Source organism: Drosophila teissieri, chromosome 3L, assembly GCF_016746235.2.
Source record: "Drosophila teissieri strain GT53w chromosome 3L, Prin_Dtei_1.1, whole genome shotgun sequence".
NCBI lineage: Eukaryota > Metazoa > Arthropoda > Insecta > Diptera > Drosophilidae > Drosophila > Drosophila teissieri.
This window is the reverse complement of record NC_053031.1, coordinates 11,954,464-11,980,646: the sequence shown is the minus strand read 5'-3', so window position 1 is coordinate 11,980,646 and position 26,183 is coordinate 11,954,464. Positions and strand designations below refer to the sequence as shown.

The following is a 26,183-nucleotide window of genomic DNA, read 5'->3' as shown; positions in this document are numbered from 1 at the left end:
GAATCGGCATCGGCATAGGAATCGGTATAGGAAACGGTTGTCGGATCAGCTGCCACGTTTTGAACTCGAAGAAAGCACTCGTTTATTTTCGGTGCTGGATGTTTATTTTCGAAAACGGGCCCCTCTTAGAGGCAAGTGTGGAAGTGTTCAAGTATCGCAGAGGTACCACAAGTATCTGAAAGATTAAAACGTGTAAAAGTATCTGCAACATACAAGAGAATCTAAACGATTGAGTATCTGCAAGGCTGTAACACTATTAAGTATTCAAAACATACTAAAGTTTCAAAGTATCTGTCAGATACAAGGCACAGTTTATGCATCTGCAGCCCAACACAGTAAACCCATCCCAAGTTGCTGCTCATCCTACTGGAACACAATTAATTGGCTCGAGAAAGCGTTTTGCAGTGCAAGAAAGCGAAACATTGTCTAAAAGGCATTTTGTGAATGCAGTAAGCCTTCTTGCATCCCAAGTGTGTGTGTGTGTGTGTGAAAGCCAATCAAGTGGCCTTCTGTACAAAACCAATTTGTTGTTGTTTCGGTGCAAAAGTGCTTGTGGGGAAACTTTCGGTGGGTGGCTTGTGGCTCCCCTTTGGATATCAGCCGAATACCAAGTACTTCCCAGTTCATGCTCATGTATTCCAAGCCCAAGTCAGCGCTGATAATGAAATAATTTTTTGTCAAATACACAAGTGAGCTTTGTTTTCGCTTTTCCACAATACGTTTCCGAAGTAGATGTTTACCACAGTGAACTAGTGCGTGTTGCAGTGAGAAGTGTGCATTAATTACTGCAAATTCGGAGTTCATAGAAAAAACCTATCAATTACCAATTCATTAGCAAATACCAATTACCTGCCAGTTGGATATTCATTTTGTGCGTTCCGGTGAGTTTGCAAAGCAGCAAATTGTGTTCTACACAGAACAGTTCTGTTGAATTCGACTGCGGCTTTTTTGGCCAGCTGTATTGGCCCTGTATACATATGTATGTACATAGATTGTACTTATGTACGGGTGAGCGAACCTGGATATCTTTTGTACATATACTACATACATTTGTACCTGCACCCTGCAATAAATTAATAAACCACACATGTCCAGCGGCAGTGCATTTAATTGAAAAGCTTTTTAACCAAAAAGGGTTCCATAACTTCAATATACTATTTTTTTGCCATCTCGGGGGTAAAAAGTGCCAGCTATGCTCCCAAAGTATCCATTTTTTCAGCCGCTTTGTGGGCGATTGCCATGCACTTGAACTTGAGAGCAATTACCAGTTTTCCGGGTCCGGTCTCGTCTATCTTTGGCAAGTGCTCTCGTTCATCTCCATTTATCTGTGCCACTAAATGGGGCAATAAATCCACCGGTGCATTTGTCTGTCTTCTTGTAATTCTATGACGACAATCTGGAAGACGATGCTACACTACTAGATGCTACACTAGAATCATTCAGTGCTCAGCATTGCGGTCAGTTGTCATTTGCTGGGTGCACTCGCATGTCTGGTTGCATATTTGCTCAGATAGTTTTGACTCTAGCATGTGCGATTTAATAGCCAAGAGTCACTTTATACCTGACTGTCAAAAAATCATCAGGCAGCCGCTCAGGAATCATATTACTTTAATACACATGAGTTGCTAAAACTACTTTTCCTGCCAAAAATGCTTAAAAAATGGCTCTTGTGAATCACATTTCGCATATTATATACATGTGATACATGCTAGATTAATTTATTTCCTTAATTTAAACGAAGTATAATATTTATTCTAGAAATTATTTACATTTAATTTAAAATGCCAAGTGGTGAAATTGAGCTTCTGGTAAAAACGCACAAATAAGTGTAATTTAAAGCCATGGCAGAGGGTAAATACAAAGAAATTTGATACCTGGAAATTTGAATTTTTGAATGCATAAATGTATAAATATGTATGAAATTCGATATGTTCCTGGGCAAACAGATTGTTTTAAGATGGAATCAGAATACAATACAAATTTTGTAGAATAAAAAAATAATTTTAGATATCCAAATAATTTTTATAAATTCCCGTTCAGTAAAATGTGGATGGATTGCATATAGGATTGCATAACTTTCAAACCGACTCAAGCGAAAAAGAACCCTGTAGGCACTAAATGCAGCTGCATATAAAGGGCTTCAAATGCCCAGATCCTGGGGGTTGCACTCCTTCCACTCCACTCCACTCCTTCCACCCCGAAGCAGCGATCATCGATCTAGATATTTCATGGGGTGGCATTTTGAAGGTCGTGGCTCATCCTCGGGTGTACCTACTTATGTAGATGCTCAAAAGTGAACTGGATTCCGTGGGGCTCAGCTGGTTAGAGCTGTCGGAGCGCATATGCGAGGCGAACTGAGCAGCACATGCTGCCTGCCTCGATTAACTTGTCCATTTGCCAAGCCATTGACACACAGCCCGGCTAATGGAAATGCAACTCAAATTGTCACTGCTCCCCCTAATGATTGTCGACCGACTTTTCAGGCTGCATGGCTGTATGTTTGTATGGCTGTATGGGTACGGCGGGGGTCGTCGGATTTGCGGCTCAACTGGCGCCAAAGTCGCCCAAGCGGCTTGATCCCCAAGCTTTGGCTGTCAGCCATGGACAATAGACACTCCGCACCCAATGGCAAAAAGTCCGGAGAAAGTCAGCCAGACAGACAGAAAGACAGACAGACAGACAACGAACCGGAGATCACAACAGAACGCAACTCAATGGCGAACAAATAAACAAGTAAACTAATAAATCATTGACCTTGCGAACCTTGACAAAGGCGCTCGACCAGAAAGTGCACGGCTGACACGAGGCTGACAATAGAAAGAATAACACATATCTGCTTAAAAATAAAAAGAAATATTTAAAACAAGAAAAAAGTTCATTAGAGCGCTTGTTCTGTTCCCATTCAAAAGTATCTTCTTGAATACGCACTTCTAATTCTAGACTTCTTTCAACAGTTCAATCAAAATTTCGAAGAAAAGGTATTCACATATATGTAAATAAAAATGTATAAACATACTCGATTGCCCAAGAAGCACATGATGAAGACTATATATTATATATCGAAGATGTAGAGAGTGCTCTTGCAAAAATGAATACTCGATGAGTATGTTAAAGATAAAAAACTGCGTACTAGAAAACAAAGGGGGAATCTTGTGCATTATACAAAGAAATTATCTGTGAATTGATTGTGCGCTAGCATCGAATCTTTTGTTTTCAGCAATTTCTCATGACTTTCTGCCAGCGTAATAAATGATTAAAAGGAATTTATTAGTATCTTTCCAATAGTTTTATATATATTTAGGAGGGCTCTACAAATTTCTGCCAGTGCACAGAGAAATTGCAGTCCACGGCGGAAATGGGAATGGAAATGTGAATGGGAACGGGATTGAGTATGGGTGTGGATGTGGGTGTGGGTATAAGTATGAGTATGGGTATGAGTATGGGTTTGCGACTGAGAATAAGAATGAGAATGATGGCCTGCCTCACATATGTATGATGAGTGGTGAGTGGTGCCTGGGCTACGGTTGAAAATTATGCAAATCACAGCGCCAAGTCACGAAATTCCCGAGTTGCGGTGCAGTCGCCAAGTTGCCAAGTAGCCACCGCGTTGTCAATTTTCACCTTTCGCCTTTTTTTGTCTTTGCAGCTGATTTAATGGAGATTTACGGCAATTGACGGAGCGATTCACGCCGAGATAGCGATTTCGTGGGCGTGTGTCCAGCGTCCAGCGAGATTCTTTTGCGTAAGAAATCCCCAGTCAGCTCAGTCTATCTTTCATTCCTCGGAATGAAATTCATAAATTGAACACGCGCGCAATTAATACAAATTAGCCCTTTTGCTGGCCACAAGTACAGAAATAGCACGCGTGCATTAGCATTATATTATTTTAGATCAGTTGGCTTTGAAGTTGCCTGCTGGCCGGGCACTAAGTGGGTTAAAATCAAAAGGGGTTCTATCCTAAATATATTTAAATTCCAGCTCCGAGTCGGCGAAACAATCGTTTTGTTTGGCCAGAAAAGAACAGAGCAGAGCAGAACAGAACTGACCAGAAATTAAGAGTGAAGAACAAAAAGCCATGGCCAATTGGCCAGGTAAATGGTTTTGGGTTCTCCGTTTTGGTTTCCACGTTCTTATTGGTTTTTGAGGGCCACAAACTTGAATTTTCATATCTGCTGGGCTCGTCGTATTTATCATATTTCGCTTTGTTCCCACTGACTATAAATTTGGCATATACATACGTTGGGAATCCCAAGTAGTGTGTGCTAACAAAACGTACTGAATCATCCTGACGCCGGTTCTAACAATTCGTGCAATGACCTGTGAAATTATGAGCATTATATGAGCTTAAGCCTCCCCCAAAGAAAATGTTTGTGGGATACCCAAGGGCTCAAGTAGATTTGGTGTTCCCGGAATACTTCAATTATTTTTGGCTGTGAGAATGTTTCTATTTTTTGTATACTCCCAACTGGGTTCGCCTTTAAATTTCTGAGAACCCATCGGCCGGCCAACAATCAATATTTTGTTTAACTTGCACACATTACATGCCTGCTGATGTTTGCTCACTTCGATTTGCATGGCAAGCCAGAAATTTAGACGGGTTTCTGGCGCGGCGCAAGTTGCTGATTAGTTGTGGCTTAGGATTTGCTAATTGGCAGCCAAAGTTATGCTGCCAAGGGATTTACTATGCATCCAATCAATGTAAATAGGAAGAACGTGCAAATGACCCAAAGGCCGCTTTGATTTCGTGCCTTCGCCAGAAATCCCACGTCCGAGTTCTCCATTAAGCACAAGTTAGCAATTGCCAAAGGTGTTAACCTGGATTATTTAGTGGCCTACTACGAGTTGGCTTACATGCCAATCTCTGTAAGGCACACACATTCTAATTAAATTACCTGTTACAGTAACACTATCGAAGGCGTCTTAACTATGCATGGACAAACTGCAATCCTTGCAGTACGTGCTTTCAATCAGAACAAAGATGCCAGCAGTGATGTAATATCAACATGCATAACTTACAATTTGTACATATGTACATATATCGCACATGGTTTTGACTTCATTCCATGAAGTCCGAAATGTCTGTGCTCGTGTCATGTGATTCGGATAACGTTTCCGACTTGAACTGGCTGGCAGCCAGGAATTGATATGGTGCTTTAAGGTGCAGTCACAGGCACATGCCACATGACCCATATCCAATTTTATTGCACACTTAACCAGAGTCATTAAGCTGCGGTTAAGGCGACGATATTCATATGAGGAGACGCCGCTCGGCTTTACGATTCCGTATGCCATGGCATTTATTATGCCATCTCGTCTAGGTCTCCCGCCTTGCGGCAGGTGCTTACTTTAATAAGTTGCTAGCGGAATAAAAAACTGAGCAATCAGCACGATTTTGGACCTCCATATCAGATCGTTTCGCTGCCTCAACGAAATCGTAGTATATACACATTCGAATTTCCCCAGTTCATCCGTCACTAAAACAGCAATATATTCTTAAACGTTTGCTGTCTTATGCTTCGTAATATATACGAAAACCTTCAATGTGCCACTCCGTTACTATGAATATTATTTCGATAATATATTCACTTTTTATGAGAATATACGACACTTTTTAATACTTGTTGAATTCGAGAACTGGTTGAATTTATGCTAATCTGTACTTTTTAGTTACTGTTTAACTAATTTTTTTTATTTTTTAGAATTAACCAAACCGACTCGTTTTAAATAATTGGAAATTACTTAGGTAAATAAGTTATTATTTACTTAACAAGTTATTTAACGACGCTCTTCGCTGAAATTCCAATTGTTCTGCCAAAATGCGTTTATGAACATTCTTCTCACATACTACAGAAATATGTATATAGGTATAAATATTCCACAAGCCAGAGAAATTGCAATATATTTTTATTAACCTTTATTTCGAATCGGCAGCTTTTGCTTTCTGCAGCAGGCGTGTGATTTGTCCTCTGTTTGCTGTTTAGTCAGTGGGCTTTGGCACTTAATTTATGCCGCCACAAATGAAGCGAAATAAAAACAGTGGACTTCCCAAACTCGCATCTTTTCCTTCTTTCGGGGATCCAAAGTCAGCTGGGTGGTACTTACCAAATGGCATGATATTTCCATTTCCGAGTCGTAAATACTTGCTGGCTCCCCGCTCTTTACGACTTTAAATCATAAAAAGTCCTCGGCTGTCCCCTAAGAAACACAGAACCTTCGGTTCGAGTCCTTAACCCTCATACTCATACCCATTTTCATACCCATTCTCATACCCACTTACAAGTGCCGTCCCCTCCAGAAATGGGGGCTTCTGTTTGGGCCGTAAAGACCGCGAAATATTATTTATGGTTATTTTCATTTGGAATTTATAACCGAAAAACCATATGATATAAATAAGCAAGTGTGCCGCACACTCACAAATGGGCAACTTTTCCCGGTCCCCGGATCCGGTTTTTCGCATTGGGAGAGGTCAAAACCCCAATACCCCAATGCCCCCCACAAAACTTGTTACATTTTATTGTTTCACGCTTTTCCTTGTGGCTGAGTGCTTGGGTGGCTGCTTTCGTTACTCTACTTATTTATTTAAAGCATTTCACTTGCCCCTCGCTGGCTGCTTATTTATGTGAGCACGTCACTATGCTGTCCTAAACTTCAGCAACTGCCTCGAATGACCATGGAAATGTTGGTCTGATTACGAATTCCGAACAGCATTTAAGGTGCATTCATTTTTGTTGAATTTGTATCCAAAATATGTTACGACATGAAAATAAGCCCGAAAAAGCGCATCGCTTTCGAATCATCAAAACATCAGCAGCAAATAAATTGTTTGTGTATTTACACGCATCATGGAAGTTTTTTATATAATTTTTACGAAAGTCCATATTGATTGAACAAATAGTTGCTTTTCGGGGAAAGGTATATCATAAAAATGTAATTGCTTTTTAATAATGTTTTTCCCAGAATGTCAGTCACCAGTTATTAACTGGGTTATTGCTTATGTTTTTTGCAAGTGGAGTTCTAAGTGAGGAGATGAATATGGAGATTATAAATAACAAAATATATTTCATTAAACTATTTTCTCTGACGATAGAGATCAATTTTAATTCAAAGTAATTAATTTATCTGCTTAGCAAACAAATCAATTTTAAGTCAAAGTTAATAAATTGACTACTTTTAAAATCTGTAAAACCCAATTTATTCCATGCGGATAGTTTAAAAGTTAAGCCTTATTGATGCTGCATAAAACAAACAAAATTGAATGTTAAATAAACATAGAAAAATATTACCTTAAGCTTGCAAGTCAATAAAATATTCTTTATTTGCTCGAAATCTGTGGCAAAGGATTGCAATTAGCTTTGAGTAAACAGAAAACATGACTGAGTGATATGTTGACTAGCCAAATATATAGAATTGATTGCGAAAATAGTTAAATTACTTTTCGTTTATGGCAAACAGCTTTTGGTGCAATTGTGTCAAGTTTAAGTTTAACATATGTAAACATGACAAATTCATTGCCAGCTAAATCAAAATCAGAATAAGTATCTTTGTAGATAGTGGGTAATGACTTACTATGCTATCGAACTTAATGAACTGATATAACTTGGAAGTTCAGATATTTAATTTCTAAGAAACACAACGAGGAATTACTTGCAGATAAAAAATCTGAATTAATAAAATGAGAGCTCGTTTTTCCTTACCAACGAGGGGACTTCTTTTGCCCTTGCGAATGTGTGACCTTTCACTGCAAGGATTTATTTATTTCCACAGGGGTATGCAGTTCAAGCCAAGCATGTTTTTCTTTCCCAGAGATGCCATTAAAGTGAATGGAATCCAGGATACAGAATACAGGATTCGAGAGCAGGACAGAGCCTGAAATGAGTGGGTGGAGGGGGCGGTGTTGCGTCATTTCTCAGGACTGACAACATGGAAGCTAATGCCCTAATGCCTGTCAGTCGCATAGCTCCTTAATCGCTTAAGCGGTGGAAGCTCGGGGTAGAAATTCCCCAGCAACGCAACAAATCCAACAACCCTTTGTTCAGACATGAAATGTGGGCCAAAAGAATTAGCCCGATTGCCAAAATGACTTCCGTTTTTCTTGTTTATTACCAAACAGTTTGCATTTTTAGGCTTTAAGCGAGATTCCGTTCTTTTCGTCCTTTGGTCCTTGGCACATCCGCATTTGCCGCATTCTGCCTGCCAGCCCCCCAGCTACTTTGCATTTTTTTCGCATTTTTTTCTCTACACTCTGCTTAGTTTTTCTTGTTTTATTTGCCGCTTTTCCTTTTCTCGCTGGCTAGTTGCTAGTTTATTTGGGCATTTCGGTGGGCGTAAAATAATGTAATACAATGCGGATCAGCACGCTTGACTTGCTCAACTTCTGCTGTGTGCTTTTGACACTTTGTTGCTCCGGCTTTTCTGTTTTTCTTGGTCCTGGTTTGTTAATCCGCTTTGATGCCTATCTGGGAAATATATATGTATGTACGTCTGCCCAGATGACCTCCTGTCATCCACTGATGAACGGATACTACTACCGACATCGGTCAGTCTGAAAGTTGTGCGCTTTTTTTGTGCGTGCCACATCACTGATTGCCGCTTGGGATTACACGATGGAGTGGGGGGTTGGCATAAAAACGATTGATATCAATATCGGGGGCAATGGTGACTAACACGTGACATGTGATGTCCTGTCATTAGGTCCTGGCTGCTTCCTCCTCACGACCAGCAGTCAGTGTTTTACGGCCATTGCTTTTTGCTGCTTCGAGCATCTTGTAATTGGGGTCATGCAATAAAATAATACAATTCGCCGGCACTTGTGATTTAATGACCTCTGACCATGAATTCTGTGCCTGTTTTACCTAAGTGCTATACTCGTACTTGCTCTTTTCTCTGTCTACAAAGTTATATTCCGAAGGCTTTAACTTTCAGCTGATGCGGCCAAAGAGTTGCAAACTTCGCATCCCTTTTGAACTGGAAAAGTGCCCATTAAATCTAAGCATTTAATTCGACGGTATAAATAGCTGGGGGGCAGAACAAGCTTTATATGCAATTGTTGCCAAATACCACTGACGTTGTAAAAATCGCATTTTATTGTGGCAATTGAATTGCGAACGGGCGTGGAATTGAGTAATGAAAAGCAAAGTGGGCGCCGCTTCAAATAAAATTTACAAACAAGAGGGAACCGCAGTGGCAATCACAACTGGGTCCCCAATGCTACTGGCACTGTCAACAATTATTATTCTGATATGTTTTTTACAGCCAGTCCCAGTGCTTTTTCCTCTTCCTCTTTTTTGTTGGCCAGAAGCTTGCTAAACGCTTCATTTTCGGGAGCTCAGTGGCTCCCAACCCCACAAATGGCCAATTAATCAGAGATGGGGCCATAAATCAGGCGAATGTCGTTGAAAAGTGGCTATAACTTTATACATAGGGAGAAAAATACATTTGACCTTTGAAACTCTTTGTTAAGGAAGGATATACTGTAAGTAATAGCATCATTTCAAATCTGAAGGTGCTATTACATAAACAACATTTTTCTTGTTCAAAAGTCTGTTTGATATATGTAAATATTTCGTTCGCTTTGTTAAAGAACATCGAAAAGTAATGCAGAATTTTCAATATGAATAATATTATATGAAATTCTACATTTTGTCCTTAGTAATTTCTTCTTTCTCATGATATTTTGTCTGCTTATCAGAGGAGCTCAACTTGTTGGCCATCTGTCGAAGGCAAGCTGTCGCCTGGGAAACTTTTCACTATGCAGCCTGGCCGCATTTTCCTGCCAACTGCAGACTGCTGGCTTGGGCTTGGGGGATTTGGGGGTCAAGGGTGAACGGGTTGCTGGGAGCTGTCCTTTGTGTCTCACGCTGATAAGCTGGCCAGAAGTTTCGCTGCACCTGCCCAGGATGCCGTTTGCCTGTCATGAGAATGGAAATGGGACTGGAACTGGGACTGGGAACGGGTTCATTGAATTAAGATCTTAATTGCCTGCAATAAATTCGTGCAAATTCTGCGATGCGCAGCCCAGCTGAGCAAAGTTCCCACAATTTGTGTAAAATGTCGTAATTGGCGTAATTAGCCAGCGTTTTGCAATCTCTTTCACTCGCAGCCTATCGCGGTCTCTGTCGGCGCTTCTGTTTGCGTTCCATTCGCGATTTCCATTCCATTGTGCGATTTGGATTGGCCATTCTGTTATGGTAATTGTCCGCCTTTTGTTTGCCTTTCGCACTTGTCGCTCTCAACTTGACCTATAAAACATGGCACATGCTGTCATGGCATGCAAAACCTGTGACAAATCGCCGCTAGTTCACGCAACTTCTTTTTGTCACTTCCGTTTCCGCTCTACCCTTTTGCCATACCCAATTCCCCTTTCCATTTCCATTCCCTTCCGTTTCCGCTTTGCGCTTTCTCCAGATCGTCGATAGGTGGCGCCAGGTGGAATCCAAAGGGATTCCCATGGCGCTTTCCTTCCACCTGGCAATCACAACAGCCGGCTAATCATGATTAATTTGCATCAATTTGAGTTGGGGCTATTTTTAGTCGTCGCTTGCACTGTGCCGCCTTAATCGTTTCGAGCGGAGGTCTTTTATTACCGCACGGGAATGCCAGCGCGGCTTTCTCGGATTTCGTCACACATATTTGGCACTCAAGTTGGCGAAAGTCGATATATATATGCCACATGAATACGGGTAATCGAGTCGGGGTGCTTCTGTATGGATGAACTTTTAAATTCAAACACCTACATTTATCATGTCAGTGGAAACGGGTTTGCTTGATTGATGTATTTCGATGGTCTGATATCATTTCAGTGTTCAAATCAAATAGTGTAATTCAATATTTTGCGTATTCTGCTAGTCCAAATAAAATAAATCTCATCTTCCTGACTTGTGCCAAATCTGCCCACTCTGTGCTGTTTTTTTAGCCTGTGATAACTGATAAGGTAACTTTTTAATTTCACAGATTTATTTCAATTATTTGTTTGTTTTTACATACACAAAGACAGTTGTTTCAATACACACTGGTTTAATTACGGATAAAATTGATTTTTGCGTAGTTTAAACTGCCGATTGATTGATGGTTTTTTTGGGTGCTCAAGCGTATGCCCCTGTGTATTTGTTCTGTATGGCAGTATATTCAAACATCGAAGTGGAAAAATAAACATTCAGCTGTTTACCCAAAAGACCACCAAAAGGGTTGTGGGATTCTCGTCATCTGGTCAAGGCAGACGCCACAAACTTCAGCCAACTTATGTATTTTCGTTGCTGCGGCTATAACCAGAAAAGGTTTTCATTTCGGTGTTTCAGTGTCCTTGGCAACAAGGGCAGCTGAAAAAAGGACACCACACGACTGGGATTACAAAACTATGTTTAATTGTGTATGCATGGGTCGGCAGTGAACCCCCCCAAGTATCCCAATGCATAATCGAGTGTGTTTTTCTATTAGAAACAACATTCCCCTTTGTGGCACACTTACTGATTCAGCGAATTCGAATCTTTTTGATGGTATTTCACTTCATCTTGATTTATGGGTTTTTTTTTCTCGTTTTCTCCTCTTTTCAGACAGCTTTAAGCGCTGCCACTGCGAGTGCCACTTTAATCGTCAGCAGCGGATGTCCTGATTTCTCGACGAAGGGACATACATACACAATTAGCCACAGTGGATGGGTCTGAAAGCTGCGACCCGCACACGGAAACCGCATAAGCACTTGGCGAAATCTTCCCGGGGCGAGGCGCCCAAAAAGCACCGGGCAAGCAAACAAAAACAGAAACCGAAACAGAAACACACGCCCCAATGTCGGACACAATCTCCTTTGAGTTGGGCTCAGCCGCCGACCGGCCTCCCAACAGGTTTCAAGTGAACCCGGTCAACGGCAACAGTCGCAAGTCGCAGGCAGCGGATGGCCCAGGATCCGGATCCGGATCAGGAGCAGGAGTAGGAGTTGGCGCAGGAGCTGGAGAGGATGGGCCGCACGAGGTCTACCGCCGACTCACAAACGCCGAGGGCGAGCTGCTCGAGGACGACACATTCGATGCGACACAAATGCTCAACCAGCGGCAGCCCAGGCAGCAGAGGTGAGTCAGTTGGGAATGGGTCAGGGGTTAGGGGTCAGGGGTCAGAGAATAGGGGGGCCAGCACGGAAAAAAACTAGTGCTCCTAAGAAGGCCAACCTTAGAGATATTCACAAGAAAAAACGCATTTAATATTCTGTATTACTACCGACTTGCACTTTGGTTTCTAAGGATGTTGAAAGTATAGTCAAAAGCTGGAATGTGCTTAAGCCTATTACTTTCTTAATACTCTCTATCTGCACTTCCGTTTTCCTAAGTGTACTTGGGACTTAAAACGGTTGCGGCTGTTGGGGTTCCGACCTATTCGACCTTTTTCTTTGTCTAGTGCAGAATGTAAATTTCTTGAATTTTTCATTTTCTGGTAATTGTTTAGTGTTTCATCAAACAAGGATTGCTTTTGTCGCCTCCTGTATTTTGTCCTTGCTTAATTATGGCGTTAAAATTCCGCCCTTGTTCCATCCGGTTACAAAAGATTGCGAGCCAGAAATGATTCCACACGGAATGCTTGGAAGCAGCTCGAAATTTATCGCTTCGTCAGGAAGGACCTTTGAATCAATTACCGAGTTAGCAGGGACCAACTTGAATATGGGCGAAAATGCAGATTGAATGGATATGGGGAGCTGAAGTAACTGGGATCTTGAGTAGCTATAGCTATAGATTACCTTAACAAGATGTCTCTTAATCATTCACGCCACATTTGCTGCAGCTGTAATTTTGTAATTTTCAGTCCATCGGCTACGAGTGCAATCGCTCAAAATTGATTAAATTCTACAGAACTTCTCGAGTAAATCTCGAATTCGACCAGTCTCATCTATCACAGAGCCAAGAAGTTGGCGACCTGAGACTCTGACACTCCTGAGTTCAACACTCGGCGGGCGAAAGGTTCAACAGTCTCGTGCAGAAATCAAACAATACCACCAATCACAGACTAAAGTAATAACCATCATTTACGCTCGTATTCCCATCGGCACCGTGGACAGCCAATTTGCATAGTCCTGTGAGTTTCGACGGCGAATTGGCAGCCACAAGTCCTTCTTTGTCTGCTTTTCGCCAAACTATAAAATGTTTCTTTCGATATGTCGCCGCAATATTATGAGTATGTCTGTCCGCAAAAAAGCGAACCAAGTTATTGTAATGGGGCTTATGGAAAATTTTATGGCCCACATCCTTCGAGGAGCGGGAAAAGCCGAGACAACTGAGTTTCCCTTAATCGGCTCAAATTTCCAGGAACGAGTTTCTGCATAAATTAATGATAAGCTCACTGAAGGGCCTTCTCGAGCTTTAATCGCCTACTTTCGCCGTTCCTGATTGATAATTAATTCCTGAATTTTTCTGGGCCTCCTTACCCGCTCCAGTGCCTCAATTAAACCAATCCCATTGAGAAACAATCGATTGGATCGTCATTATGAGTGCTTTTCACGTTCTCGGCTGCCAGGCAATCCACGGAGCCCAGCAGACAAGCCACCCATTCATTTTTCCACTGACAACGAAGCATATATCATATAAATATCTAGGGGCCAAAGAGCATAGACGTTTGGTAAATTCGAAGAGCCACCAGGACTCCTAACTCGACTGCAGGATACTTATTCATTTGGCTCTTTAGTATTCTCACAATCTACTCTTAGTACGCTTTACATATTAATTTAAGCGGAATATTTATTAAGTTTGCATAGCACTTTCAGTCTATTTTAATTTAAATATTGCACATAATTGAAAAATAAGTTTCGTGGAAACAGGTAACTTATTGAATTTATTACTTTTTTATTAATTGCTTTGGAAAGCTGCTTGCATTTTATCTTCTCATTTTATGGCATTTCCTGAAAATAGTAATTTGCATGTCGATGCGCAAAACATGTTTTTAAGCTTAATTGCTCCTCTGCAACTCAGAGCTTACAGCTCACATAACTTAAAGAGTTTTGAGTTCGCTATTGCTAATTTAAAGTTTAAAAAAGTTTTCGTAGTTTCCAGCGTACTTAAGCTTCTTTCGATGAACGGGTGCAAGCAGCAGGGTGTCAGGATTGTCAGACGCTCTTCCATGCAACGCATAATCGGTTGCGGGCGGGCAGATCGGGGTTGAATGTCCTTTGAGGCGCGTGGGCGTGTCCTGGGGCCGTCTAAGACTCCTTTACAGACTGACACGAATCATCTAGGGCCTCCACACAATGGGGGGCAATCAGAAAGTGCAGGCCTTGGCTTGGGAAGTCAACTAAATCGAAATAAATTCAATTTAATTCCGTCTCACTGAATTGGCTGATAATGAAAGTTATTGGCAGCGGAGTTGTCCATTGAATCCATGTTCACTGGTTGTGAGAGTTTTAAATCTAATTCCGAACTTTTGTGCTCAACTCCCAATTAAAGTGGTAACCAGGGGCAACAATGGGCTGGAATGTAGGAGATGTAACGTTAAATGAATGAACCATCTAATATCTTCCATTTTTCCCCCATTCCTAGGCAATCAATCAAAAGCAGTTTCCGCGACAAGGATAAACCGTCCAGGTTCAAGGATCTGCAGACGACGACCCGCTTCCAGGTGGACCCACAAAATGACGAGTCCGACGATTCCAATGACTCGCAGGAGGAGCGCGAGCTGCTGGACAACGAGTACGACACAAAATATGGTAAAAGTTTCCGGTCAGTTTGCATTGCTCCCAACCTAGTTACACAGACAAAAATAAGCCAGGATTAATGGGATTTCAAATAAATGCATTAAAATGCATAACTTAAAAACTTAAATATTTATGAAGGTTATATACATTGATGTACTACATTATACAGAGCTAATAGTGTCTTATAAAAATTCAAAGTTATTGAATTAGAAAATATATTATCACAAATAATTTCTAATATAGTATACATTTTTATATGTTTATACTTAATAAGTGGTGCAATAGATCGACTTTAAAATGAAATCCACCATTTTTTTTTACCTTTAGTTAGGCCTGCTTTTCGCCATTTTTCTCTGTGTATCCTCCGCTTCGCCGTCGAACCTTCCCAATTATAACCCGACTGCTCTCCACAGGCACTTCACCAGAGAGGCGTTACCCCGCCTGGACAACTACCGCAACATGATGTCCATCCAGGCGGCCTACCGTCCAACGCTCGACGAGCTGCACAATGCCACGCTGGTGGGCAAGGTGAGTGCCTCTCCCATTGACCTCCAGATCGGGTTTACTAAATGAAAAATAACGCCCGAGTCGTAAATATACTGCAGGATACCCCGAAAACCACAAATTACAAATTTACCAAACAGGACCCATAAATGCTTTACGAGTCGCGCAGTGAAAGTCAAATTGAAATTTACGCACATACGCCCCCGCGCAAAAATTCGGGAAACTCGGAAAACTCGGGAAAAAATTCAAATTCAATGCCCTGTTACGGGAGAAATGACCCGGACCCGGCAGTGTCAAATCGTCGGCGGCAAGTGTCACCCCGTCTGATCCAAAGAGCTAGTAAGCCATTGCCATTTGCCGTTTGCCATTTGGCACTTGGCATTTCCCATTTTCCAATTTCCCATTTTCACTTCTGCGCAGGCACATGAGCGTGACTGCGAGTGCCGCCAGGAGTCAAATTGCTCGGTCGTTGGCCCTGCAGCCTGGGAAATCCGTGGGAAATTGCTTGTCCAATGCAGTCGATGCGATGCCGAAATTTATTCCAGAAATAGCATCATTTTGGGCAGACTTAACCGATTAAATTTGCCTATGCGGCCATTAAATCTGACAAGTCCATTGACTTTTCATTTGACATCTAAGCCCTTGCTGTGAATCATTTCGAAAAGTTCTCAATACTAAAAGCTCCAGTGCCATCAATTGGCACTAATTGATTTCCACACTTTTCAGACTAATTGTTTGTTGCTTGTGTTTTTGTGCTTCACAATTGGCTGAGCAAGTGACTGTCAATAAGAAATGAAAAGATAAATTGCAACAAGTCGCATCTGAAGGTCCATAGAGAATTGGATGCGATGTGTTGCACAATATCCATAGCATGTGGCAAGCTCTGTTGTCCAGTTGAATGGCATGATGAGCAAGTCGCGGTAATTAAGTAAAACTATAAAAAAAGAGCTCGCTCACTGTCACTGGGGCATCTTGTAATAATAAGCAATTAAGATGGGGTCTCGTTGCAAAGTGCACAAGTTCAAGTTGGATCAATTGGCACAGCGGGTGCTGCGGTTTCGGGGGCGTATGATTAATGTATTAATAATGCCTCGAGTGCGGGAATTCGACGACCTCCCAGAATTCTCCGCTGCTAAAGTCATCCATTTTCAGCGGGATTTCTTTTATGTCCGTTAAAAATTTCCATGTACCTCCATGCTCTGAAAATTACCAAAGAATTGAGAGATATTTACCCCGCCTTCAGCTTCAGGTTGTTTGCCGAATCATTTATCAACACTAGACAGCTTTATTGAAATTTTTCCAAGAGCCGTCCACCCTTTGCACTTTACACCCACGTACAGAGAGAAAGAAATATATCAAAAGGATTTTAGGAGTGGAAAAGGCCATTTAATAATTTAAAAATAACTTCTCTTTTCATCCATTTGAAATATATAAAGTAAATAACTATTTACGTTTCAACACTTTAGGATCATAAATTGACTTAAAATAATTTCCACAAAAATTTATTTTGCTGAAATCAAATATACATGTCTAAGTCATGAAGAGATATTCTTGGGTAATCTCTTTAGCATGCAGTATCTTATCAGATATTAACCCCCCTTTTCGCTCTCTGTACCCAAACATAGAACACGCACAGCTTGACACGTAATCAGGACCCGGAGTCGGGCATCCTGAATGGGGTCCTGAAGTTCGGCTGGATCAAAGGTGTGCTCGTCCGCTGCCTGCTGAACATCTGGGGCGTGATGCTGTTCCTCCGGCTCAGCTGGGTGGTGGGTCAGGCGGGCGTCATCGAGGGATTCGTATTAATTCTGACAACGACTGCTGTCACGACCATCACGGCCTTGTCGATGTCGGCGATAAGCACTAATGGTGTCATCAAAGGGGGTGAGTACCCACACCATCCACACCATGCACACCATCCTCCAGGTGGCCGCCTTTTAAACGGCTCTAAGTGGTTTTGACGCTTTCGCGTAGGTGGCACATACTACATGATATCCCGGTCCCTGGGTCCGGAATTCGGCGGATCCATCGGCCTGATTTTCTCGCTGGCAAACGCGGTGGCGTGTGCCATGTATGTGGTCGGCTTCTGCGAGTCCATGTTGGCCATGATGACGACCTTTGGCTGGGAAATCGTAGACGGTGGCGTTCAGGACGTGCGCATCATCGGTTGCGTTACCATACTGCTGCTCCTCATCATCGTGGTCGTCGGCATGGAGTGGGAGGCCAAGGTGCGTATGCGTAATATGGTAACTAGGTATGCTAACCTAATCCGATTTCGGTAAACCAGGCTCAAATCGGACTACTGGTCATCCTGCTGGTCGCGATTGGGGACTTTGTTATTGGCAGCTTCATTGGACCGAAGAGCGATGCCGAACTGGCCAAGGGATTTTTGGGCTATAATGGTAAGCGGTAGATGTATACACTTGTATGATTAATCATAGGTTTTATTTTCCTATAGCTACTTTGTTTAAGAATAACCTTTTTGCGGACTATCGGCCGGAAAAGGGAGGCATTCAACACGACTTTTTCTCAGTGTTTGCTATTTTCTTCCCTGCCGCAACGGGCATCTTAGCTGGAGCAAATATCTCCGGTGACCTGAAGGTAATCTTAAAGCTAAATGAAGTAGGTTTGATTTCTTTAAAATCCCAATTCGTCTTTATTTGACCTAGGATCCCCAAAAATCCATTCCGAAAGGCACGATTCTAGCCATTGTCATCACCACCGGCACCTATCTGATTATGGTGCTCCAGTGTGGAGCCACCGTGGCTCGTGATGCCACTGGAAATCTGACAGATGTGGTCAACGGCTCCTTTGCCTTCCTCGACTGTCAGCCTGGTAGGGAAATGATTTTCAGAGGTTTATATACATGAAAACATAATTTAAGCTGCAACACTTTCTTTACCAACCAGGTGAATGCAATTACGGCCTGCAAAACTCGTTTCAAGTAATTGAGTTGGTCTCCGGCTTTGGCCCGCTGATTTACGCCGGTTGCTATGCTGCCACCTTATCCTCGGCATTGGCCAGTTTGGTGTCTGCTCCCAAGGTTTTCCAGGTGAGATAATACAGTTCCCGCACCAATGTAAAATGTGTTTAAAATATTCCTTTTTGCAGGCCCTGTGCAAGGATGAGCTGTATCCGAAGATTGTGTGGTTTGCCAAGGGATATGGCAAGAACAATGAGCCAGTTCGTGGCTATGTATTAACTTTCGTCATTGCCTGTGCGTAAGTAGATTTTTTAGTAAGCTAAATTCATTAATAAAAGTGTGTAGTATAGGCAAGTAAGGAAATATATTAGCCATCATATTTGCCTCTGCGTGAGTACGTACTGTATTCATTTACCTAAAGGTTTAAGAAGGCCATATAAGATGTACATATATGAAACTCTCAATATTATTTTGCTTACTTTGCTCCCCTCTGGCTCTAGCTTCATATTGATTGGCGAACTCAACCTGATTGCCCCGCTCATATCGAACTTCTTCCTGGCCGCCTACATGTTGATCAACTTCAGTACCTTCCACGCCAGTCTGGCCAAGCCAGTGGGCTGGCGACCGACCTTTAAGGTGAGCAACCTGATTGACTTAAGTCCGCCGGCAATCAAATGTGTGCTACTTGTATGTATTCCAATCAACGTTAGTATTACAATATGTGGCTGAGCCTGTTGGGCGCTATACTCTGTGTGGCCGTCATGTTCCTCATCTCGTGGGCCACCGCACTCATCACCTTTGCCGCCGTGCTGGCTCTGTACTTAATTGTGGCGTACCGGAAGCCGGATGTCAACTGGGGCTCCACCACCCAGGCTCAGACGTACAAGAACGCCCTGATGTCGGTGCAGCAGCTGAACAATGTGGAGGAGCACGTGAAGAACTACCGGCCACAGATCCTGGTTCTTTCCGGTCTGCCCAACACTCGACCGGTGCTCGTCGACTTGGCCTACATGCTGACCAAGAATCTATCCCTGCTCGTCTGTGGTCACGTTCTGAGGGGTTCCAGCTCCCAGAAGTACCGCACATATCTGCAGGAGAGGGCGGCCAATTGGTTCCGGAAGCATCGCGTTAAGGGCTTCTATGGCCTGGTGGATGGCGAGGACTTTGAGTCGGGCACTCGAGCCCTGATGCAGGCCACGGGAATTGGTAAACTTAAGCCGAACATCATCCTGATGGGCTACAAGACTGACTGGCAGACGTGCGATCACAAGGAGCTGGATCAGTACTTCAATGTGATGCACAAGGCACTGGACATGTACCTCTCCGTGGCCATTTTGCGTGTGCCCCACGGTCTGGACTGTTCCCAGTTGCTGGGCTCCCAGGATGGCTGGAAGACCGTTTCGGATGTGCCCAGAACCCTGCAGCCGAATGAGAGTTCCGGCGATCTGCAGGCGGTGGACAGTAGTGCCAGAAACGGCTTGGGTGGCAGCATTGACTCGCTCAGCAGAAATGTGTCGCAAGGTAAGGAACAGGCATCCACTAGGAGTCCTCTACGAGGGCTATATAATATTCTTTAATTGACTTATATCTTTCGATTATATTCCGCATGTCTCTCTCTCTCTCGTTACCCCTTAAATCGCACCACCCCACTCAATTGCACCTTCTGCACCACAATTGCAATCACGTAGAAGACCGAAACCGAAACCAGTTGGTCCACAGCGAGCAGAACAGCCTGAAGATAGTCAAATGTGAGTAGCATGCGCGGTGAGAAGTGCAGGTGAAGGTTAACATTAGGGTGGACCTGCTGTTGCCCAAAGGGGTTTCAAAATCTATATGTACAATATTTAAAAATCATAAATTAAAATAATAAGATGGATATTTACTCAAATATAAATCATACGTCCCGTTAGCCAGCTCATTAGTTATTTTAAATATTCCACTTTCAATGATAGTCTCTTTTAATTTAATTCTCTTTTTGTATTTAAAATAATACATAATATTATAAACTGAAATACTATTCATAAGCAGTAAACTAAAAGAAAAACCTTGTCAGTACCCCAGACATTAACCAACACACAGGTCCACCCTAACCACTTGGCAAGCAGCAAGTCGAAGTGCCAACCAATTATCCTTTGCAATTAAAATGTTCAATTGGTATTTCCGAATCATCGTTTTTCGCATCCTCTGGGGAACCGCAGTGCGATTCAAGCAGGGACTGCGGAGGATGCGCTCGTGGCCAGGTGCAGGTGAAGATGGGTTTCTTGCTAAGATTGCTTGAATGGAATGTGAAGTTGTTGTAGGCTGGGCTGAGTAGGTAAATACGGTTATGAATGGGCCACACAAGCCACCACATTATGCCGCACCAGCAATCACCATCACGCATGTCGGCTGCTGCATGTGGCAGCTTGCTTCGCAATCAAGCCATAAAGTTTGCCAGCGTATTAACGAAACATTTTAATATTTAACAGTCAAACTAACTCCAAGCTCAGCCAAGTTTTCCTGGCCTCCCCTTTGGAGGTTTCACAGCTGTGCATGCTCGAAACCTTTTGGGACCCGAAAATTAATGCAATGCTCGTACATTTGAATTTCAAATTCGCACAATGTCCTGCAGGACACTCGTCCCTCTTCTCGTTTGTGGATCCTATGCTACGAATTTGTCAATTTGGTCACCATGTTTGGTCGAGAAGGGCGCTTGTATGTTTTGAATACTCGCATATACCTACCATATAAAGCCGGAAAAGGGCGAGTCTGCTGAATTCCTGCTGCATTGTTTGTTGTCTGTGCATGTGCCGAATGATGAAATTTTGCTGTGTAGCCAAGAGTTTTTGTTTAGCCACTCGTTTGTTACTTTTTCTAAAACTCTACTCCATTTTCGCATCTAGCCTCCAGCACGAGTGACCTGTCCTTCATTGCGGGCAATCAGTCGAAGGATGTTTCCGGCATGCCGGATCCCCTGGACGCTAAGTCAGCCAATCTTGTGGTAATTGCTGAAAAAATCCCCTTTCAATTAGCCATTGTAGTCGATTGACTTTCGTGCACCATACTCCAATTGCAGAACAATTCGTTGCGCAAGTCCAAGCTGAAGCATGACGATCCGGCTTCCCTCTACAAGGGTCCTGGGGGCGCCGAGCTGCCCAAAGAGGTCCTGGCGGACCTCACCCAATTCACCAGAAAACGCAGCCACGCCGTCATCGATGTCTGGTGGCTATACGACGACGGAGGACTCACTCTCCTGCTGCCCTACATCATCAGCACCCGGCGCACCTGGCAGACCTGCAAATTGAGGTGGGTATATATCGCGAATTACCGCGAAATGCTAGCTAACGGGCAAGTAATTTGCACCGAGGGACTTTCAGCCATGAGCTCCTCCTTTGAGAGCAGATATCCTGATATCCTGATTACCAAAACATCACACGCTTGAGGCAACTTTTTCCCTTCTATACTATGTACTTTTTCGAAAGTTTGGTGCTTTCAGAGGCTCATGTTTGCTCTTTTTAAATGGATTTTTACATTTATTTGCACTTTATTTTTGGGCTAGTAAACAGATTTTCCCTTGTGCAATGTTATTCATATCTGCTGCACAGAACTATCATTTTCCTGTATAAAAAGTTGGTGAGAAGAGTAAATATTTTCATATTTTCATTAACTGCATAGCTTGCAGGTGGTGTGCTTGAAAGATATTACACCAATATCTATCCAGAAACCAAAAACAATAGCAAAAGTAAACAATGCCGTTGTCGGAATAAATTAAACCCGCAAGCCTGTGTTGAAAATTATCATGTGGTTTTCCGAAAAACCACAAAGCCGAATATTTTAAAGCAAAGATAGAATATCTTTAGTTAATTAATTTTCCATCCGCAGAGTCTACGCTCTTGCTAACAAAAATTCGGAGCTGGAATTCGAGCAGCGCTCAATGGCCAGTTTGCTGTCAAAGTTCCGGATCGATTACTCGGATCTGACGCTGATTCCGGATATAACGAAGAAGCCGCAGGAGACATCCACTCAGTTCTTCAATGAGCTGATTAAGGACTTTGTGGTCACCGAAAAGGAGGGCGAGAATGGCACCAGCAGCAGGGCGACTCTCAATGAGGACGATGGTAAGTCCATCCAGCATTTTATTAAACTGAGTTAGAATATAAATAGATATTTATTTAGGGTAAACTAATATGAACTTAGACAGGGTTTAAAGACATCAAGTTATTCATATTAGATTTAATGGTATAGAGTTTGTGACCCCATCAATATTGCAACTAAATTTGTCTTGCAGCCCTCATAACGGATGACGACCTGCTGGCGGTGCAGGACAAGACGAATCGCTACCTCCGCCTGCGGGAGTACCTGTGGGAGCAGTCGACCAAGTCGGACCTGGTGGTGATGACCCTGCCGATGCCCCGCAAGAACATCGTCTCCGCACCCCTCTACATGGCCTGGCTGGAGAGCCTGAGTCGGGACATGCCGCCCTTCCTCTTCGTGCGCGGCAATCAGACGAGTGTGCTGACCTTCTACTCGTAGGATCAGCGACCAGATCGGATCTATTGTATTCTACTTACACCTACCGACACCCAAAACTCACCGTTATCGTTAGGCGAACGAGTATTTTATTTCTTAGAAGTACCACCCATGTACATACATTTAGGGTAACCCCACAGAACGCACAGAGGCACTGGCATCAGCAGAGGGATCTGGATCGGGATCAGGATCGGGAATAGTCCACATCCACAGATGTGTCATGGAAGGACTGCCCTTGCCGGTCCATCTCTGCGTCGTCAATATAAATATTGTTCTAGAAGTCGAGTTTAAATCATCTTTAAATGCAGTGCTAATCATTTTTAAAATGGCTTTTTATTGGGAACTATAAGTGGGTTGGGTTGGATAAAAGTATAATGGTAATATTGAGGACTTTGGTTTTTAAAGACAATATTTGTGGTTCTGTGGATTAAGCCTAGTTGCTTAAGGTAAAACTAGCTTTTAGAAACATACATATAGTATATTCAACCCTCGTTATATCTCAATCCGTCAAATCATTGTCAATCTACCTAAATGCTGTCAATTTAGTTGCCTGTCTTGCATAGTTTACATCGGAGTAGGGTTCGCTGCTCCACTTGAAACTGCTTGCAACATGTTCCCTGCTCCACTTGAAACTGCTTGCAACATGTTCGAGTTGCATGAGGTTGCGCCACATGAGTTGCAATGTCTCTATAGGAATATAGAACTACCTTTGCTAAAGGATTAAAGTGGAGTCATGGAAACTTTTATAAATGTATATCTTTGCATTGCTTGAATGCATCCGTTATAAATTACTAGATTATGAAGAAATTACTTTCAGTTTATTTATTTGTTTACTTAGTGCTGTCAACTTAATAGCTATACTTGTTTTAAACTTGTTTTTTAACCTGCCTGATGTTTCCTAGGATGCAATTAAATTTGATGCCCCGTTTATATATAGTTCTTGAGTTATGTAAATATAACTATTTTGGTTTAATGCCAGAAGCTACTTCTAATTAAAGAATAAACAGCTTATATTGGTTCAATTAGTTAGAGAAAATAACTTCTAGCTACTGCCCTCAGATACAATGGGGCAGTTTATATGAAACTCCTAACCAAACGAAGTTTGTTTTCTTATGGTTGGAGTAGAAAAAACAGCAATCCATGGGTTGCTCTAGAAACGCCTGAAAGGCATTTTGATGACTTGTTTTTGTCGTTGTACCCGAGTTGTTCATATGAGGGAACGCTTCGTTTATTGTTTGGCTCATGGCCTTGCCATTAAACTATAATGAGTGTTTTCATTAAAGCCAAATATGAAGACCATTTCCATTATTAATGATGGCTCCTCCAAGTGGACACTCTAGACTTGTTTGCTCACTTCCTTGGCCTAGAACGTGTGCTATCCTTAAAGCTGTTTTATTTTTGGTTTTGGGTTTTGGGGTTTTGTTTAGCCAAGTTTTATGGTCGCTCGATGACACAACGCAATTCGTTTTTAGCCCGCATTACACTGTTTATTTCTGGTAAAATATTGGGGCTTAACTTTATGTCTCCGTCGGTTGAGTTGGGTTGGAAACGACATTTAGCCGTTTTAAAATGCAACTTGCACAGGGGCTGACAAAATTGTTATAAATTGACATAAAACATCGCAATTGCGGCATTAATATTAATGCCTTTCCTTGGGCTTAGTACTGCGAAAATCGAGGGGAGAAGCCATTTAAAGGCTTACCTGTGGGAACTTTGATGGCAGGTTGCGGTTATCCTGCGGCTCAACTTAAGTCGCCATTTTCAATACACCGCCATAAAGCACTTGGCTAAGTCCAGCGATTTTAAATGTTTCAATTCGACCAGTGGGAATTGTTTTTGGATGCCCACAAGTGAAGGTCACAGGTCACCCCCCATTGAAGGGACAACAAACTTGTTGATTTCTTGCTGTGTTTTCCTTGTACTCCAAGCGTGAAAACATAAATAAATATTTAACGAAGCCATTGTCACTCGCACGACGCCACACAATGGAGCCAAAATATCGAAGTATATCTGAATCGCGTCCATCGAGTCTCAAGCGGCCAACAAACTCTTGTTTTGGCCCACACGTGGCAAGATTCGAGAACTTTGCACTCTGTGCTCAAAAGTAAACATCATCAACATCATGTGGAAGTCCACTTTTACACATGTATGTATCTATTTTACTTGGCTCGTTACTTTACTCGAATATTAAATCTGTGACTCATCCACTCATACAGATTCCTTCATTTAAAGTCCATTTGCAAATCGTTTATATTGATATTAATTATCCAGCTTGTGGCGCCAAGAAAACAACAAAATTGAATTGCATTCAAATGCAGGTAAACAAAATAAATTAAAGTTGTATAATGCCATTGTGGATTTCTTTCAGAGCTGATTTATTCAAAAGTTATTATTTGCTTCTCGTTTATTCTGAGTAGCAGCATTGTTATTGCCAATGAACTGTATTTGCATATTTCTTAAGTGTTTCTATTTTCTAGTAAAAGCTACAAGCGTTTTAGGAAGCTAGCTTGGCATGTGCGTTGGTTAAATAAATTAGTCGTTTTGCCGGAACAACAAAGGGGTTTGGTTTGGGATGCAGGAACAACGAGTAAGAAGCAAGGAGCTAGATTCAGGACTCCCGAAACAGGACCCAACTCATCCTCTTGCCAGCCGATTAAGCACTTTACGTGATGCAGTTAACGCTGCTGGCTGACGTGACGGATGCTCGTTCACCAAAACATACGTCCTCGTACATCAAAACCGATGTTTAGTCGCTTGGAAAAGGGGGAGCAAGTGTCACGATGAGTAAAAGTAAAAGTTATTTGTTATTTGTTATATGTTTGCCCGGGCCTCTCGCTGTCAACACATTGCGGACTCTTCCTAATAAGTTGCCCCCTGGCCGCAAAACTTGGTGATGGTCCTTCATCGGGTTAGTGTTTCACATGCAGGATGTCAAAGGAAACTAATCGGAAGTGGGGCGCACACACATCCAATGCCAACCAATTTATACAATTTTCCCTTTTTGCACAACTGAGATGCTGATTGTGACAGCAGAAGAAGTGTTTCCATCGAAGCTACGTACTACGTAGCATTTCTGGTAAAAGAGGTGGAATGCACTGAGAAATAATTGAGAAGAGTAGGAATTATTACCTTTAACCATTAACAAGAGAACTAGTAAACCAGAAAATTATAACTAGTAAGTTATATGAAGGTAATTGATTCAGACAATAGTTTTACTTCAATTAATTTGAAACCTAATATGTTTTAAATGTGTGATTTTTCTCTCAGTGCTCCTGGCTGTGTACTTCCCGGCGTTGATGTCCTTGTCAGTGTCTGTTTTATGAGATCCACGCTTGGAAAACAGCAGTTGCTCCGCAGTTCGCAGCCCGCTTTAGAAAATGCTCCATAAATCTTATCACTGGCCCCCAAATTGAATGTGTGGTGCAGATGAACATTCTGAAGTGCTTCGGAGGATGTTACTGGGTGCTGCTCCTTCACTTTGGCAACACAATGTCTTTCATTACTCTCAAATGAAAAAGTTTGTCCTTGTAATGTCAGATATGCCTATATGTATAGGCATTAGCATGCAACTGATTCATCGGC

At 42.4% G+C, this 26,183-nt stretch overlaps 1 protein-coding gene across 4 annotated transcripts; it reads left to right on the top strand.

Moving 5' to 3' along the window:
• The first annotated feature begins 189 nt into the window (after nt 1–189).
• On the top strand, nt 190–22,908 carry LOC122616827 (bumetanide-sensitive sodium-(potassium)-chloride cotransporter). 4 transcript variants are annotated; one of them, XM_043792397.1, is made up of 18 exons: nt 191–881; nt 11,550–12,062; nt 14,511–14,690; nt 15,079–15,193; nt 16,795–17,053; nt 17,144–17,397; nt 17,457–17,571; nt 17,628–17,770; nt 17,839–18,004; nt 18,079–18,221; nt 18,281–18,390; nt 18,593–18,728; nt 18,803–19,613; nt 19,781–19,840; nt 20,975–21,072; nt 21,148–21,377; nt 21,954–22,189; nt 22,360–22,908. In XM_043792397.1, the coding sequence occupies exons 2-18, from the start codon at nt 11,782–11,784 to the stop codon at nt 22,602–22,604; spliced, it is 3,582 nt and encodes a 1,193-aa protein (XP_043648332.1). In that variant the 5' UTR covers nt 191–881; nt 11,550–11,781; the 3' UTR covers nt 22,605–22,908. The 4 variants fall into 4 exon arrangements, with proteins under 4 accessions (XP_043648334.1, XP_043648332.1, XP_043648333.1 ...); XM_043792398.1 differs by lacking the exon at nt 191–881 and adding an exon at nt 10,778–10,930; XM_043792399.1 differs by lacking the exon at nt 19,781–19,840 and having other exon boundaries at nt 190–881.
• The last annotated feature ends 3,275 nt before the right edge of the window (nt 22,909–26,183 follow it).

Bases quoted from the DNA above. Each gene is read 5' to 3' on its own strand.
- LOC122616827 (XM_043792397.1), top strand. From the start codon at position 11,782: ATGTCGGACACAATCTCCTTTGAGTTGGGCTCAGCCGCCGACCGGCCT. The intron at 12,063-14,510 runs GTGAGTCAGTTG...CCCCATTCCTAG, and splicing joins CGGCAGCCCAGGCAGCAGAG to GCAATCAATCAAAAGCAGTT. The intron at 18,005-18,078 runs GTAGGGAAATGA...TTTACCAACCAG, and splicing joins CTTCCTCGACTGTCAGCCTG to GTGAATGCAATTACGGCCTG.